Source organism: Meles meles, chromosome 8 (assembly GCF_922984935.1).
Source record: "Meles meles chromosome 8, mMelMel3.1 paternal haplotype, whole genome shotgun sequence".
Classification (NCBI taxonomy): Eukaryota; Metazoa; Chordata; class Mammalia; order Carnivora; family Mustelidae; genus Meles; species Meles meles.
Window position 1 is genome coordinate 114,906,457 of NC_060073.1, and position 19,471 is coordinate 114,925,927.

The following is a 19,471-nucleotide window of genomic DNA, read 5'->3' on the forward strand; positions in this document are numbered from 1 at the left end:
GTCTGGAAGGTAAAAACTATTTCATAATGAAACTAGGAAGTTATTTGCCTTTTCCCTCTCATCTTCTCATGAGTGTATGGTGGAATTTTCCAGAGGCTGCATTACATGTGACAGTGTCATTACTCTGGAGGCTATGAAATGTGTACTTTATATTTTAGTGTTTTACATCTTTCTGTTTTAATTTTTTATTTTTATTTTTAAAGATTTTATTTATTTATGTGACAGAGAGATAGAGATCATAATTAGGCAGAGAGAGAGGGGGGAAGCAGGCTCCCCACTGATCAGAGAGCCTGATGAGGGTCCCAATCCCAGGACCCTGAGATCATGACCCGAGCCAAAGGCAGAGGCTCAACCCACTGAGCCACTCAGGCACCCTTGTTTTAATTTCTGATAAAAAATATATCTGCATTGGGGTGCCTGGGTGGCTCAGTGGGTTAAAGGCTCTGCCTTAGGCTCAGGTCATGATCTCGGGGTCCTGGGATCGAGCCCTGCATCGGGCTCTCTGCTCAGTGGGGAGCCTGCTTCCCTCTCTCTCTCTCTGCCTGCCTCTCTGCCTACTTGTAATCTCTGTCTGTCAAATAAATAAATAAATAAAATCTTTAAAAAATATATATAACTGCATAATCTCCCACAAAAGGTCCTCAAAAATATGTAAGAGAATGAAGGTAAGGGGTGAATAGGGAAAAATTTGAGGCCATGTATTATTTTTACAGCATTATTAACAAAAAGAAAAGTGGACTGACTTGAGTTTCATTTCTCACCTGTAGCAGAGGTGAGAATAAATAAGCATCATATAACTCGAATAAGGAGGGTCACTGATGTTCATGAATAAATAGACCTCAAAGTATGTTATTATTTTTAAGAGTTACCCAAAAGAATTTTAATTCCAGTTAGCATATATTAAATGACAAATACAAATTGCAAACACTATGCTATTTACTGTCTAAGGAGCTGGTTCTATTTTCCTGAGTTTTCTATGGAAAGATAGATTCAATACATACTATTACTTGAGAAAGAGTGAGACCCACAGCTGCATAAATATAATGTTCAAACTCTTCTTTCTAATAGATATGGGCACATAAGCAAATTTACCTTTTAGACTATTAATTATTTGTCTTTATTATAGACAGACAAATGCAAATGTAAAAATTTTCTTACTACTATTTGGACATAATTCAACTTCTATATTATTTATTCTATGATGTATGAATTTTAAATCTTACAGATATTAGTAAGATAGAAACAGCTTGCTTTACAGTGAATTCTCACATCTGACACAATATAGAACATAATATTCAATGACAGGAAACACTGACCAAAAAAATACAATTCAAAGGATATAATATGCTAGTGGCTTAACAGGTAAATGCAGTCTAAAGGGTGAGAGAATAAGATCAGGGACGAAAGTAAATCCATCATGCCTGAAAGCAAAATATCAAACATGCATATAAGAGATTTCTTTTTATATTATGCATATGAGAATTTGCCAGCGTTCTGCATTAATCAGGACAGAAAATTTTTGGGTTCAACAGAAGAGCACTAAAAATATGAGAGAAAAATCCTCTTTTAAAAAATTCTTTAGGGGGGCGCCTGGGTGGCTCAGTGGGTTAAAGCCTCTGCTTTCGGCTCAGGTCATGATCCCAGGGTCCTGGGATCGAGCCCCACATCGGGCCCTCTGCTCTGCAGGGAGCCTGCTTCCTCCTCTCTCTCTGCCTGCCTCTCTGCCTACTTGTGATCTCTGTCTGTCAAATAAATAAATAAAATCTTTAAAAAAAAATTCTTTAGGAACTGATTTGATTTTTGCCACAATGAAAAAAACCAGAATGAAAGGAAACAGTTGGTAAAGCTCATCACACTCATTTAGCCAATAATCTGAAGTAACCTCAGGGCCCAACATAGTGGAGTGAAATGGCAAAAGCAAACATCTGATTTCTGTTGGTAGGTTATCAACCTCATTCATTAGGTGAATACTTTAGGGGAATAAAAGGTTTGAATAATGCTTAAAAAAGAAATTCCATTTTAATAATTTCATGTATCATGACAGACTAGACCAATGGCTAAAAATTGTTCTTTTTTTTTTTTTAAGATTTTATTTATTTATTTGACAGAGAGATCACTAGTAGGCAGGCAGAGAGAGAGAGGATGAAGCAGGCTCCCCGCTGAGCAGAGAGCCCAATGCAGGGCTTGATCCCATGAAGGCAGAGGCTTTAACCCACTGAGCAACCCAGACACCCAAGAGAGAGAATCTTTTTTTTTTTTTAAGATTTTATTTATTTATTTGACAGAGAGAGATCACAAGTAGGCAGAGAGGCAGGCAGAGAGAGAGAGAGAGGAGGAAGCAGGCTCCCTGCTGAGCAGAGAGCCTGATGCGGGGCTCGATCCCAGGACCCTGAGATCATGACCTGAGCTGAAGGCAGCGGCTCAACCCACTGAGCCACCCAGGCGCCCCCGAGAGAGAGAATCTTAAGCAGGTTCCACGCTCAGTGCAGAGTCTAATGTGGGGCTCAGTCCTATGACCCTGAGATCATGACCTGAGCTCAAATCAAGAGTTGGATGCTCAAGTGACTGCCATCCAGGAACTCCTATTATTTTCTATTAAGTACGTGATTCCACCTTAAATTTTCACTTTATTATTAATGTGGTTAGAAAATGTTTAATAGAAATGTCCATGTGAATAACTTATATGAACAGTGCTGTATGAACATAAAGTAATGTTATTCAGTTTCATCTCACCCTATATTTGAACGATCATAAAATCCAGATTTTTTTATACTTTAGGACTATAAGCACTGATAATGGTCTCCTGTGTTTATAAATCAAAGCTCTTAAATAATATGGCAATATATTACCAAAGTCTCTAAAACAAGGGTTGGCAAAATTTGTCTGTAAAGGTCCAGATAGTAAATATTTTAGACTTTGGTTGCCAAATGGTCACTGCTGCAATTACTTAATTTTGACATTGTAGTACAAAAGCAGCCACAAGTAGTACACACATCAGTGAATGGACATATTCCAATAAAACTTCGCTTACAAAAATGGGAGGGAGGCAAGATTTGGCCCACAGGCTTTAGTTTGTTCTAAACAATTTATGAACTAGGTAACGAGGGTATTATTACCCATTTTAAAGATGAAGCAACCTAAGATCAGGCCTTAAACACAAATCACAGGGGTGTCTGGGTGGCTCAGTGGGTTAAAGCCTCTGCCTTCGGCTCAGGTCATGATCCCAGGGTCCTGGGATCGAGCCCTGCATCGGGCTCTCTGCAAAGCAGCAAGCCTGCTTCCCCCTCTCTCCCTGCCTGCCTCTCTGCCTACTTGTGATCTCTGTCAAATAAATAAATAAAATCTTTAAAAAAAAAATAAACACAAACCACGGGCTAGCCTTTTGAAATACAAATGGGAACAAGAATGGTTTCTCCCTTGGGAGGTAGTGTAGTGCAGTAGCGAGGAGCCCTTTCTAACACTTCAATGCCCGGCCTCATTTTCCTCACCTGAAAATGGGGATAATATCAGTATCTCACCACAAGGTTATTGTGACCATTAAGCAAAATAATGCTGTAAAACATTTACTGTGATGATTAATGTGTGCTAAATAACTCAATGTTTTATTATTATTGATTTAATTATCAGACTTGGGATTTGAATTGACTAAAGAAGAGAATAAAGATCCCATTCCTAAGTGTTCTTAGGGAGACTAGAGAAGATTTCAAAATCGAGTGAGTAAGGATTTTAAAAAGAGCTGGCTTTTGCTGTGAGAATAATCGGTAATAGAGGGAATCACATGGGCAAATATCTGGACATACGGGATGCACAGCCTGTTGTGGTCAAGGTGAATGACACAGCATGGTTGATACAGGAGATACAGCTTGCAGAAATAGAAGGGGTCCTAAATGCCATGTTAAGATGCATGGGATTTCTTCTGTCAGATAGAGGGAATCTAAAGTTTTGTTTGTTTTTTTTTTTAAGATTTTTTTACTTATTTATTTGACAGAGAGAGAGATCACAAGTAGGCAGAGCAGCAGGCAGAGAGAGAGGGGGAAACAGGCTCCCTACTGGGCAGAGAGCCCGATGTGGGGCTTGATCCCAGGACCCTGAGATCATGACCCAAGCTGAAGGCAGAGGCTTACCCCACTAAGTCACCCAGGCACCCCTTAAGTTTTAAACCTAAGGAATAACGTGATTAGATAATCCCTCCAGCAGTGTTCTAGAAGATGGAACGTAGGAAGCTAATACTTAGTGGCAGAATTATAAGGCTATTATAATAGCCCAAGCTGGAGATGATGTTAGAATAAGGTGGTGGGCATAGGAAACATTCAAGAGCTATTTTGAGGGAGCTCTATAGTTAAGGTTTAGTGATTTTGTAGATGCATAGTATCTCCCCAATTAGATTGCAAGATACTTGAGGATAGAAAAGATACCTTTCCTCCAAGTGCTTAAGGCAGCAGTGGACAGCCCTGGCTTTATAACTTACGAGCTGTGTGGATCAGAATCTGGACTGAAATGCTTGTAGTTTGCTCAGCTGTAGATACCAACCATCACTTTGCTTAACTCTTATAGTTGTGCCAGTAAAAAATAACATATACAAACTCAAATTATGACCACAGATAAAAGGTATATCATAAAAGTTCTTGACTTTTAGTATCTAATGAACCACAGTAATTCATGCATTCACCCATATTTGTTGAAAACCCACTATGTGCGGCATTCGTACAACAGATCAACTCAGATGGTGCACAGCAGGCACCTGGATGTCACTGACTCTGAAGGCATCGCGGCCATACTGATGCATTCTTCAGCTGCCTGTGGCCATTCTGTTAAGTTTTCTACCACTTTTCTCTTTCATTCACCTCTTATTTCTCACCTTGAGGTCATTTTAATTGAACTTGACTACTTCTATCAGAAAACACGATAAAAAAGGCAATAACGGGAAATGAAGCTCAGCCAGTAGGTTAGCTAAATTTAAGCAGAGCAGAAAGGGAAGAAGAAAACTACTTCTAAGAATGAGCCTTCTTTAATTTTTAGGGATTCATATCAGATATAGCACTAATTAGCAGAGACAAGTCATTTGTGTAAGTATTTACATACACAAAAGCACGGACTCCACACAAAAATACAGTACTCTTTCGCACAAAATTACAGCTCCTATTGACATTTTTTCAATGAGATAAACTTAAGGCAGCTAAACAAATGTTTTCTTGCAATTTTGTTAGTGTCTTTTTGTATTCTAGCAAAGGACAAGGAAGTACTCCATTCTAAAAAGCATCTATTTTCAGGAGTGAATTTAGAAACTATTTCAGATGAATAGTTCTAAAGGTTGGGTCTTAATTTCTTAAACTCCAAATTCAGTGTTTTGAGGTCAAGTTTTATTGGTGTTTAATAATGCACATCAGATCATATAAGATATTTAAGGTTTTGCTTTGACAGCCAGAAGTATTTACAAGTGCATATTGTTCTTCTAACAGTTTTAATAAACCAGATATAAACCTTAACCTCCTCTTCTGATACTCTCCAAGTTACATGAATAAATAATCAGCAATAAGATCTTAGGTAATTTCCCCAGAGGGCTATTGCTGAAGCAGAAACCAACTTCATCTTCTTTGATGTCTATTAAAAGTCATAAATGGAAATCCCAGGTCACTCTTTGACAAATGCTCTTTCTCCTACTGGCTTTCAATACAGTTAAACAGCCTAAACCTAAGCCAGAATATGAGCATTCACAGAAATCACCTCTGATGTTCTCTCAGATTTAAAAAAAAAAAAATGGCTTTACATTTAGCTTCCCACATGAATTTTCTAATGAAGAATTTACCTCCTACATCTGAACCAGCAAGCAAAGTAGGCTTTGCCAACCAGTTCCACAACTGTCTTATTCATCTTTGTACCCCCCACCTCCTTAGAGCAATGTCTAGCACTTAGCCAGTGCTTGGCAGTGCTTAACTGACATAAGAAAAGAACAGAAATGTGTTCAAGGTCTAACCTTCAAAAGCATTTCTTCGTGTTGGGGGTTATCAGAATCATAGGGTTCTCTGCGCAGTTTTTCCACATCTGCGATAAGGTTTCTGTAGCCAACTATTTGCAGAAGGCAAGCCTGAAGAGAGATTCCCAACCTAAGGTGTTTAAAAATAGAAGAAACACACATGAGGAAAAACAAAACATATATTTTGGCCTTGGTTCACTTGATATGTACACAATAGGACTTTTCCATATTTATATAATATTTAGGAAATTGCTCATACAGGATGTATTTAATCGAAGCCCAGTTTCTCTTTTCTTTTTATGGACATAGAACCATATTTAGTTTACTCAGAAAAATAAAAGAATGCTACTTTTCCTGCATTGGTCTCACAACTACTTCTTACCTGAGTGGAGGAGGCATAGTTTCTTACTGAAGCTTCAAATGGACAGTTGTTGAACTTGGCTAAAATTCCTTTTTGGCTAAAATTTACCTTTTGTTCTGGCCTTTCCTTAAACCAAGTTGTAACAATATGGCTTAAAAAACAAGGGCTCTCTTTAATGCCAGTGACTTAAGTAAGATGTAGAAAATATAGGTGATAATGTGTGTGTGAAAGAGACACTGCTCTCAGGGGCACAGTGGAAGGAAAATTTCAGAACAACAATATCGAAACAAATACAAGAAAACCTATGCTTGGGAGCATCCCTGACAGAAGAAGCAATGCCAAGAGAAAGACCTCACAACTTCATAAAATTTCTCATCACATTCTGACTGCTCTATTTGTCTGAATGCTTTTTCCTATGTTGAAACAAAATTTGCTTTCCTTATTAGCAAATGGTTCAAATTTTGTTCTCTGAGCAAATTTATTTTCAACTTCCTCTGCCATGACTACTTATTTTAAGATAGTGATTCTTTCTTCTAGTCTGATCTTTAGGCTTAAAAAAAAAAAATCCTGGATTCTTTCATTTCCCTCTCATGGGACATGGGTTTCTCATGTTTTACTCTCTCGCTCAGTCTTCTCTGAATGTATTCTGTTTGGATAACAGTCCCCTTAAAGCAGATCACCAGAACAGAAACAGTCTGGCAAGTGTGATACACAGAGGATCACTACTTCCTGTGACCTCAGTTTGTTTTTCTCCCCTACAACATAGCAGATAAAATAGGGTCTTTTCAAGCACGCACATAACAACTTTATCAAACAGGTGACTAAATAATCACCAGAATCCTTTTTTCACACAAGCTTCTGTCATGTAAATATTTTCCTGTACTTGTGTGATGACATTTTTAAATCTGAAGGTAGTATTTCACATTTATGTGTTCCTGTTGTTTCTTTACAGCCATTCACTTTTGTGGCTTAAAGATACTTAAATGTTGGCAATTTCATATGATTCCACCCAGAGTTACTGTCCAATATGGTCCTACTCCCAATTCACACTAAATTTGAGGATTTTTGTTGTGGTGATTATTATAATCATGACCATCTTTTTTTTTTTTTTTTGAGGAGAAAATAAGATATTTAGAGGTTAAGTCTAATGCTGGGAGTAATAGAGAATTACACATTTTAGGACTGTATACCTACTTCACATATTGAGCACAGGGTCAGATAGCCCAAATACTAAACTTAAACTGAATATTCAATTAAATGGCCCTGATAATTATCTGTCACCATAGCACCAAAAAACCAAATGAGATACTTAGATTTAGGAAAAGAATAGAGTGGCTCTGGTTACCCAGGGAATCAGTGTATGACTGAGAAGAGAGTTGATTTTGAGGAAGAGAGAAAGAGAAATATAACAAGCAACAAGAGGGGCCAATTCCATTTTTCTCCCATTTTTACTGTAGTAATTTTTCAAGTGCATAAGCAGCACTTAAAAAAATGTAATTAAAACAAATGTGGTTAAAAATTATGGCGGCAGCCCAAGTGTCCATCAACAGGTGAATGGATAAAGATGTGATATCTATGTATATCTATAGAGATGTATATAGATATATACACATATATACACACACACACAATGGAATTTTAGTCATAAAAAAGAATGAAATCTTGTTTTTTGCAACAATGTGGACTAATCCAGAGAGTATTATGCTAAGTGAAATAAGTCAGTCAGAGAAAGACAGATACCATATGATTTCACTCACATGTGGAATCTAAGAAACAAACAAAACAAAGGGAAAAAAAGAAACAAATCAAGACACAGACTTTCAACTACAAAGAAGACACTACTGGTCACCAGAAGGGAAGTGAGTAGGGGAATGGGGGACACAGGTATTGGGGATGAAGGAGGGCACGTGCTGTGATGAGCACCAGCTAATGTAAGGAAGTGTTGAAGCAGTATATTGTGCATCCAAAACTAGCATAACATTGTATGTTAACTACACTGGGTAATGGTAGTAATGGACTGATAAATTATAAAATATTTCCCCTAGCCTTCTCTTTTTCCTGATTTATTTCCAGAAAATTATTTAATTTAAAAAAATTACATTTTGTCATGTCAGTCTAGAAAACACTGAAATCCATATTGAGATGTAAAAATACAGTCTACTGCCTATAAGGGTTTTTTCTGCCCTAAAGGAAATCAAAAGAATAGATGGCAAGGAAATGCTTCTGAATGAAACAAAACTTTCATAGAAGAGACAAAAAAGATTTACTATTAAATCTAATCCAATCTCCAAATACGATTGTGAGGCTAATATATCCCTCATGCCCAACTGCAGTCTTAAATTTTTGGTTCAACTTAATTTAAAATGAATTGCCTTATATCTTCCCAAAGAAATAAAGTATATGTCAGAGGTTTCAAAAAGACATTTACTGTATAATTAAATCACCCTTAATGACTGAATAAGGAAAAGACAGCTAATTAGCTGAAGTGTCTACAGAAGAATGCTATGGAGACCATGCAGAAGTGGAGTTTTGTGATGAGCCCCAATTAGCTAGTACCCAGAATTCCTCCAAGAGACAGACCTATACAAAGTGCACTCTGAAAGGCCCTTCAACTACAGCTCCCTGTCTTTGGCAATTAAAAGCCTTTCTCAGAGATAACATGAAGTTCTCGCCTATGCACATTTAAAAGACAGTTTGATTGTTACCTACCTAAACTGTCTCTAAATATATCTGCCTACGGGATTTATTCTACCCAACATCCTTAGCCCAAAATTTTACTGAAAAACTCCTGCACCCAATGGAAAATATAAAGCTAATTTTAAACGTCATGTACATTGCCAAATGAATTTTAATATTTCCAAGATGAGATGACTAAATTACGAAGTTCTGAAGTCTTCAAATAAAAACCACCTCTCCCTCCCACACATGCCAGTCTTCTTGACAAGCAAGTAGGAACAGTCTCCAAGATTATCTGCCTGTCAAAAACTGAAGGGATATTTTTGAAGGAGCAGAATCAGCTTAGGCACATTTACAACGTGAACATTTACTGTTCGTGTAAAACAGACATCTCACGGAGCAACCGTTGATAAATGGGCTCCCTCGATTTCATCTTCTGATATCAGGGCATCCATCAGATTTCTTACTGCAGCTGAGAAGCATAAACATAAATGATAACAACTAGAGAGTTGCTGCTCTTTACAAATATGAAAAAGGTACCTTTTTAAAAAATTCTTCACCTAAAAACCAAATACATTGCAGATGATTGTGACAGGGAGAGAGGGAGAGCATGCTAGTGAGCTCAGCATTATAGAGACACTAAGTACGTGCCATGTGTTCTATGTTTACAACAGCATAAATGCATTCTTACTGTGGATTTATGTCGGGGTTAATTTTTTTCAGCTCCATGATGTCCTCTATAGTTTTCTCAATGGCGTCAGGGTGAACACTCACTGAAGTCTGCAGCAGCTGGAAGACAAGTTTCGGTCAGTTCCCTTGTCAAGAGCATCAGTGGCTTGAGTGGGGTCTTAGATGGGGCTTCAAGTATTTGCTTAGAGCTTCTAAATGAGACTAAACTACAGCTAAACTAAAAACAAAAATTGGTTTCATATTTGAATTCTAGTAAATTAGATATTTTCACAATAGGGGAGGTAGTGCAGTTTTCCTAATTAAGGTAATTAACGTAAAACAGAAATACATAAGTTTTTTTTTTTTTTACTGCCTGTGACTAAGTGAAGTACATGGAGGATATAGTCTTAAGGTTGCCAAAATTATAGTATTCAAGAATCTTGAAAAAAGACCCCAGATTTTCTCTCTTATGTGGATGCTTAACTGTTAAACGAGCTAGCATGGTGGCTTCTCTGATTTTCTTGGGAGATCTTGAGTATAAAGTTCAATGATTTGGATATTAAAGAAATGCCAGAGAGTTAACATTGCTCTTATTTTCAAGGACTATTCATTCTGTGATTTGGAAAGTATAAAAAAGGATTAATTGAACAACGAAGTCATAAGTGCATCATAAATCTGCCTAGAAATTCACATACAGTAGCTGCTCTCATGTCAAAAGTAGAGTGGGTTGCGATGGGCAAACCACTCTTTCTTCTCAGCTTGCACAGCCATTGGTATATTTTTCTTCCTTAAAATGTTTATTTTTTTGACAGTGGAGATAAGCCTCCAAGTGAAAAGTTGCTGTAAAATACAGAAATAATTTTACTTACTTTACTTTTTGAATCCCTCAGTGATGTTTCTGTAAAATTAAAAACAATTAAAAAAAAAGTCATTCAAAAATTTTCCTCTACAAGTGGTTTAAAATTACTGTACATAGATAGAACACACTATGTCCACAATCCCATCAAGCTTACATTTTGCTTACTTCTTTGTTTCGTGCTTACCGATTTTCATGGTTCTGGAAGCCCCAGGCTTGGTATTGTAACAGATCCGTTGCAATTCACATCTTCCAGTCAGCTTCCTCATTACAAATTTTAGGCAGCGCCACAAAAATTTACAGTAAAAATACAGGCACACCTGGAACAACATTCTGTCAAAGACAAAAGATAGCACCCTTCCACTAGAAGTCTGGAAGAGAACAGAAAGCAGCCACCACCAGCAGGAGAAGCCCGAAAGAAAATCAACCATTAGACTTCTGGATTTACAAGCATATTTTATTTTTCTAATCCCATGTTATTTTATTTGATGAATCTACAAAACCCATTATTGGGAGGGAAGCCCAAGGTCTGTGAAGATGTACCAACACTGCAAGCAACTCCAGAATGCTCTGTTCTAATATATTTGATATTCCAAAAACTGAGGTCACGTGAGGCTCAGCCAAGAATCCTTTCTTTTAGTACCTTTGCCTAGAAACATTTTAAAAATAAATCAGTACCTTGAAGACAGCATCCTTGTATTTTAGAAATTGTCTGTCCCTTAGTCTTGGGGAAGAACGTGCTGTGGCGTTCTCGTCTTCTGCCTCTGTAGACAGCCTCTCAGCTAGCCTTGGTCCATTTCCAGGCCCTCCTTAGTGCTTTGCAGGGGAGTGGGGGCACTATTTTTATTCTTCCCTTGCTCTCATTCTTTCCCTCCTTCTCTCTGCTTTCCTTTAGGCACTGTTGTCCCCCTAGAGGACTTGCTTGTAGCAGCCGTCTTCTCTGCTGCCCAGTCCCTCCACTTCTTGGACTTACCAGAAGGCCACCTCATCAGTTCATTGAACAAATGGATTGACCTTTAGTTTTCCAATATTCTCTGATTTAACCTTCCCCAAACTGCACCTCTTGACAAGTTTGTTCTTGGCTTCTGCTAACAAAGTTTTCTTGGTAGCACCCTCTATCTCACTCCAGTAATTCCTCAACAAACTATGAAATGTATAGTGGCCAATCATGTACTTACAACATCTTTGGCACTGACTTTTATTTTTAATATGTGAGTGTCTTCTACTTCACAGTACTGCTCAGAGTCTCAGAATGACTCAAGCTACACAAGTAAAGAGGACTTCTCATCTAGGAACTTATATTCAACCCATCTTCTCTTCCTACTATGGATTCCTAAGAGGCAGAATTCTTTATATAACTTCTTATTGGTGTCATTTCTAAAAGAGGTTTCTTTTTCACAAATGTTCACTAATTCCCTGCAACTCTAACATAAGGTGATCCAGGGTCACTCAGATGAATGAGAATAGTTAACTAATAGCTTTAGTCATGTGATTCATCTATGAATATGAACCAGAACTTGGATTGTGTTCCTTTGCTTAATTGCTCTGGCCCTAATATCTTGGACAGCCTGTGTTAAAAATAAAAATTCTAATAGGCTTATTTGTACAAGGGCATGGGATCTATATCATAGAAATGCAAAGGGAATGGAGGAAGCAGTAAGTAACCAAACTGCTACACTAAGATAACAGAATGGAATCCTTTGTAGGCAATAAAATTATGTTCTAGAAGATCTAATAATATGAGAAAATGATATAATATGCTTAACAAATAGAAAAAAAATTAGAAAGAAACACGTATGAAATGATCTCTTTTTTCTTAAAAAAAAAAAAAAATCTAATGGTGGGGCACCTGAGTGGCTCAGTTGTTTTAGTATCTGACTCTTGATTTCAGCTCCGGTCATAACCTCAGGGTCTTGAGAATGAACCCTGCGCCAGGTTCCGTGCTGGACATGGGGTCTGCTTAAGATTCTCTCTCCCTCTCCCTCTATCCCTCCCCACCTCTCTCAAAAGAAAAAAAAAAATTGTGAGGTACGAACAAGGAGAAAAAGATGCAGGATATGCAACAAAAATGTTAATAGTGGTATTTCTAGGTAGAGGAATTATAAGCACTTTTAATTTTCATTTTTGGCTAAGTATATTTTCCTTTTTGTATAATAAGTGCATTTTATTTTATTTAAGAAAAAAGGTTACAAAAATTAAAATGTATAAAATGATCACCAAAAGCCATTACAAAAGTGCATATAAAATACCTATGTGAAGTCAGAGTCTGCTGAAAGATAAATGGATTTACTATCTCATAAAATCTGAAATGCAACTATTTTAGTCAAATGCATCCTAAAATGTATTAGGAGGTTATCAGATTCCCTCCTCCCCAAAAAGGTAACCTAAAAATAAATTTGGAGGAACACTTTTTTTTTAAGGTTTTATTTATTTATTTGAGAGAGAGAACATGTGCACACGTAGGGAGAGGGGCAGAGGGAGAAGCAGTCACCCCACTGAGCAAGGAGCCCGATGTGGGACTTGATCCCAGGAGGACTTGATCCCAGGACCCTGGGTTCATGACCTGAGTTGAAGGCAGACACTTAAGCAGCTGAGCCATCCAGGGGCCCCAGAAGAACATTTTAATTAGATGAGTGAGAAATTTTAATAACTTCAACTTTCTCTCTTGGAAAAAATTTTGTTTTTGCATCTAGTAGATAGCTATGCCAGAAGAAAAGATTGAGCAATATCTTTGTTAACTGGTCACCAGCCAAATGGCAGTGATATTACAGGTTAGCTTTATGCCTGTTACTAAGTTGAGGGTAAAAGCTTTCCATGATCTGTCTTGTGGTGCCTGTGTAGTTTGCTTAGCACAGGGGCCACCTCCACAGACAAAGCCTCTTCAGTTCATGTGTCAGGACTCTCAGGACAATCAGGTTCTCATTGTACCAAATCTTCCTAGACCAAAGGGTTCTGATTATTGTTTAAGGAGTATCTTTGTATTTACTCTACTTAAGTACAAACCATCAGACCATTTTACAGCTTAAACTAGAAAGTTTCCCCCGATGCAGCTTCTCCATCGGATAGATCCATACAAAGATGTGGCTTGAGGCCCAGAAGTGTCCTCCTAGAGCCAGGAGATGTTCAGGTGTACCGTGGCTTCTAGCCCATCTATAATTTGTCCCACTGGCCTCATTGCACAGGAGAAGAAAATGCCTGGGGAGCTGTTTTACATTAAGACAGCCTTACATAAAAGGAAACAAAAGAGAGAAAAGACATCAAGTTCTGTTTGCTTTTCTCTTTTCTTTTTTTCCACTTCCCTAAGGATGTTCCTACTGTCAAAGACAGGAAGACCTAGTGGCAATGTATAGTGAGGGGTTCGAGATGCTGCATCATCCCTCTGGGCTCATCTCTGAAGTGTACGGCATCCCTCTCACACTGTCACAGAAACACTGCCACAACCTGTGCACAGGAAATGCCCGTTCACGTGCAGAGTGACATTATACACTGCTTCTTTACTCTTTTGTAATTTCTGGGCCAGTTGTCCTGATAATATTAATTATCAAGGATATTATTTTAGTATTTTTCCTAATGGGCCAAAATACCAACAAGTATTTCACTAAAATGCCAGCTCGCTATGCTAGGCACTATGTTTTCTTGCTTTGCTGGGTACTTTAAGTTTTTTTCAAGTCAGAGTATCAGATCAAACAATGTTTGACAGATATAATTTATTTTTGCATTTAGATCATAAATCTAAGGCATGGTCAGAGATGAAACCAGTGTTGCCCTTTACTTTGGAAGCCTTGTTTTGATGACAGTGACAATATCCAACTTGCTTCCTCATGAAAGGGCCAGATCAGCAAAGCCTCCCTATGAGCGGCTCAGGATGGTTGTTCTTCACCATAAAGTGTTGCCAGGGGCTAACTTTTTAAGTTTTTGAATGTGTTTAAGTCCCTAAGTTGTAAAGTTTATTTAAAAAAATTAAAAAAATTAAAAAAGTTCCAGAGGAGAATAAACATGATTAAATGTTTTGGGAGAAATTTGGGAGAATATTTTGTCATGTTTACCCTGAAAAGGAAGAGATTAAGAAATGGACCATGAAATGTTCTTAAGTTGATTAGTGGTTGGTTTGGGAAGAAGGAAGGAAGGAAGGAAGTTAGTTCCTTTTCTTAGTGTAAGAATTATAGCCACACCCTCTCTACCATCTGAATTCTATTAAGGGGTTTTATAATTCTGCTTGGACTGTCTTCCTGGCCTAAATCACCAAAACGAGAGGCTTACTTTTAATTAGGGGAATCTTTTGCTTTTTACCTTTATAATATTAGACTTATTTTCTTAGTTCTGATGGAAGAGTCTCAACTCATTACTGAAAAGATCTACATTTGGTAGGAACAACCGTGACATTCTCAAGAGTACTGGGAGAAAATACTGATCACTATCCCATGTTTAATAATTCCATGCATAGACAGCAATTTTTGTTTGTTTCTCTTTCTTTTTTTTAATCGCAGTATTTTGATAGTGGTCCAGAAGGACTTATTGTGGCTTCCTAACACAATGCCTTGCACAAGCACTGAGAGAAACTGATTTAATAATTAGAACTACTTATTCATGTTTTATTTCCAACATTTTCTATTACAACTGTTTATCAATATACTGCTGAGTAAAGTTTATGGTAGAGTTCATAGCAGTGTTTTTCCACAAGGCAGTTATGATCACTTCTATTATTTAACATTCATTCTCTGGCTTGAACCAGAATAGCCATCCAGTGTTAATTATTCAAAATGGATCATATCTCTAACACCAAATAAAAGCAAGCTCCTGTCTTGTGGTGCTTTGTTAGAGGAATCCACACAGCGGGGATGGGGCCTCTGAAATGGGAGAATCACCCAGAACCATGCAGCCTCCTGCCTGCGGGGTGGGGAGGGGTACCTGTAGTGCAACACTACTCCAGCATCTTAAATTTGTTATTGACGTCTTCGTTTGGAATAATAAGAGAAAAGTGGCTTATTTTGAACAGTTTCAGTGAGTTTGCTAATGAAACTTAATTCTTGCTTGAAGAAATCCTGTAATAAATAAGAAGTACACTACTGGTGAGGAAGGATACATACAAAATAATCACAGTTCTGGTTCAAACCACAGTTTCCTAAATGAAACATGTTCCATCTAAGTGGCCATAAAGAACAAAAAACTGGTCAACGTTCCCAGCATTTCATGCATTTTCTGAAATGATATTTAAAAAAAGTTTAGTTGTTCTATTGGGAGTTCCTAATTAGGGGCACTGGAAATCAGTTGGGAATTAACTTGTCATTAGGGGTTTGGCCTTGTAAATGGGCCTCTCTGTAGAATGAGCTAGCTACTACTAAGAGAGGCTGGACAGGACCTGATGCATGAACTGATACTATGATATCACAAAGAACCATTTGTGGGCCTCCTGAAGGACAAGAGTCTTTCCCCCCACAGAGCCACAGTGAGGCCCTGCCCGGTGCCCTGGGCATGAAGATCAAACTGCCTTTGAAAAGTAGTGATATAAATTTATCATGGATTGACACCATTCCATATTCTATTGCTGGAGCAAAGCGCATTCTAGGGAAATTTTATCTGAGGGTTTAGAGAGCAGCAGCTGACAGAGGGATAACAAAAAATAAATAAATTCATGGTTTATCCTTTTAATTTCAAAGGAAAGGAGGCATGGGCTTATTTTGATTTACTGATGATTCCCTACTCCCCTAAAAAGATGGTGCTTAAATACATACATTTTACAAGATTTATTTTGAAAATTCATATTTTTTGTTTTACTAGTTGGAGAATACTTTCACTGACTTATTTATAAGGGAATCAGCAAACACATTTTACTTTGATATTTGAAAAGTATTTTTAAAAAAGAAACAAAAAAGAAGTATTTAAACATAATCTCAAATATAAAGTTTTATTGTAAATAAAAATATTTTTAAAAGAACCCAAATTAACCAAATCTATAAATAAAGTCATAATCCACAGTGGGCCTCAAAATCTTCTAGAGGGGATAAGGAGTGGGCCTGTTACTGTTAGAGATTCATTTCATGGAGAATGTTGTCAGTATTATGAATATTTTAATTTCTGTTGAGTAAAAGACCTGGAGTAGCTGAAGGAAGGGGATTTGAAATGAATTGGGGAGAAAAATGAAAAATGATCGTTGACATGTAATTTACTTATTCCTTCACTAAACTGAACGAGTACAAAATGAGAAGTTGTGTAGTACAGAATGGGGTGGGGGATTATCGTAGAGGAAGAGGTAGATCAGAGCCAAAAACTTAGTGTCACTGCAAATCCCATGCCACCCTTGTCCATGAAGAACTTACAGTCTAGTAAAGAAAATGACAGTAAAAACAAAACAGTGTGATAATTCTATAAAAGAAATGGCCCAGAGTGTTAGAGAGACAGAGGAGAGAAAGTACCTCCTCTGAGACTAGACAGGAAAGCCCGCCTCCGCGACCTGATTCTCCTAACAAGGAGGCAGAAACAACATGGAAAATCAGCATGCCTTCCTCCCTTCATACAATAGTTCAGTGAATGAAATTCAAACCAATACTTATTGAGGGTCCTTGGCTTTCATTCATCCTGCTCATGCTCTGGAGGAAGAGCTTCCTGAACGTGAAGTGGCTGGAAAGTCAGCCTTGAAAAGCTGAGGGAAAGCAAAGGGGCGGGAGGGCAGCTGCCGAGGTGGCGCTCTAACAGAGCTAGATGGTGAGGCCAACCATAGGAACGTGCCCAGGAAACTTTTCAGGTTAACATATTTCAGCAAGGATACAGAAACAGTTTGTTGTTGTTTTCTTTTAACGCAGGGAACAAAGTAATTTAAAATATGTGTCTGTGTAGATATACACAGGTGTTCATGTGTGTGCGTGCATGTATATAAATACACATGTGATCTACATGCATGCGTGTGTGTGTCGTAAGAAAGAGAGAACTCTGGCTAAAAGTACCGGTCTCCAGGGAGAGAGGTATTTGGATGCTCAGGCCCTAAACCTTCCTCCTTTTAGGACTCTGTTTCTCTCTCTCCTAAGCTCAGTCATCATCTCTCAAGCAATGTTAACCAAATTCTGGAACAACTACATGCATGACTCTACACATCTTCTGCCCTTTAAAAGCAGTGGATGGGGTGCCTGGGTGGCTCAGTAGGTTGAGTGACTGCCTTCGGCTTGGGTCGTGATCCTGGAGTCCCGGGATTTAGTCCCGCATTGGGAGTCTGCTTCTTTTGCTGACCTCTCTCCTCTCATGCTCTCTCTCTCAAATAAATTAAAAAAAAATCTTTAAAAGCAGTGGACGTTGGCTGGTGCTGAGTGGAAATACTGCCTGATTAAATAGGGAAGTGTCTGGAAGCCTGACTTCCATTCTGGCCATTTGCCACCATGAGCTGTGTGACTTTGGACAAACTACTTTGCTTCGCTGGGTCTCTGCCCTCTCATCCGTCAGGTGAGCTTTCTGGCTCTAAGAGAAGGCTAGACATGTGTCACAAGGAAGGCAAAATGAGTTTTCATCAGACTCTCCCTTCTCTCCAAGTTCTGCTGTAGGTCTGGCTGAAAAGGTTACCATGCTTCTGGGCTGTGTTATGCTGGGCCTGCAAAGATCTCTGAGAACTGCCCCAAGTTTATCTTTGCCACTTCTCTTTCACTCACCCTAAAAAAGGTCTACAGCCAATAAACCTGGCCACCCGCTGCTTATGGCAGCTGGTCACGCTTGCCCAGCCTTTGTTCCTTCCCAGGGGCTTCTCCACTGCCCTCACCCTCTGACTTGAGTCCTCTTGCCTCCGCCTCACCTCAGCGAAGCCTTCCCTGAAAACTCCTGCCACAAAATGCCTATGGCATGTCAATGAGCACATTGCCACTTACACCAGAGTTTTGTATGTGTGGGCCTCATCTCTGTAGCAAGTAGTAGGTTTGCAGCAGAGGTCCCCTCATATTCGCTTTTGTGTCACCCAGCACCTCACAACAGGCACAGAGTGAGGATGTAACACGGTGCAGAAATGATGAAAAACAGCTCTGGAAGTCAGACAGGCCTGCCTTCAAATATCTGCGCCCTGGATGAGTTATGTAACTTTGCTAAGTCCTCTTGCCTTGCTCTGTACAAAGGGATAGTAATCCCTACATTGTTACAATTGTTATAAAGAGAAAAATTAAAAATGTGGATACTACTGGAATTATTAGCAATAAGTGCCTACTAAATGAAATCAGTGGACTTAGATATTAATCAAATTGAATGACTTAAAAAAACACTTTACAGACATTTTTGCTAATTGGAAGCCTTTATTTACCTAATGATAACAGTAAAATACTCTCCCCCCTGCCTTCATTGCTTCATAGCCAGGAACTGGTTATAACTTTGTTCTGTTTCCCAAAATTTCTCCCATGGAGGTGTGAGTGTGACAGATGCTTTCCTTCACTTTCTTCTGCCTGAGAGGAAGGTACGCAGTGAAGTCTATGGCCAAGAGGGTGAGATCCCGAGGCTGGCATAGTTGGAAGAAATTATTTACGTGGAGTGACTTAAAAGATTCCTTTTGTTAGAAAATTTCATAATGTTCTGATAACTGTAAAAAATATAATTTCAATAAAAAAATCCTAGCATGGGAAAAGATCTTGGTACAAGTTTTAAGCCATCCCTATTATATACATCAATTTAATTAGAATTAATGAAATATATAAACTAAACCCTAAGCCTTAGTTCTATGTGGGGCTCAAAAAGTGCCCCCTCCTTTTCTGGTCATCTATATAAATACACTTTCTTCTGCATTTTATCTTTGTATTCCCTTAATGCTGTGTCTACTCTTAATTGCAAATATACCCTTCAGCTTGGTGTACTAATCCTGTGACATTTATTTCTAATATTTCATGTAATTTTTTAATCAAATATTTTCTCCACTCTGCTCTGCTCTGAACAGTGATGCCATTAATACCCTGATGACAGTTAGACTGATGGCAGA

At 38.3% G+C, this 19,471-nt stretch overlaps 1 protein-coding gene across 3 annotated transcripts in view; it reads right to left on the minus strand.

Moving 5' to 3' along the window:
- The window catches only part of ELMOD1 (ELMO domain containing 1), a 64,233-nt gene that overhangs the window by 18,554 nt on the left and 26,208 nt on the right, over window positions 1–19,471 (minus strand). For all 3 annotated transcript variants that reach the window (XM_046017887.1, XM_046017888.1, XM_046017890.1), the window contains 4 exons: window positions 10,724–10,869; window positions 10,550–10,578; window positions 9,703–9,800; window positions 5,975–6,104 (listed from right to left, as the gene is read on the minus strand). In XM_046017887.1, the coding sequence (XP_045873843.1) occupies window positions 5,975–6,104; window positions 9,703–9,800; window positions 10,550–10,578; window positions 10,724–10,869 (403 nt within the window). The remainder of the gene's footprint in view (window positions 1–5,974; window positions 6,105–9,702; window positions 9,801–10,549; window positions 10,579–10,723; window positions 10,870–19,471) is intronic.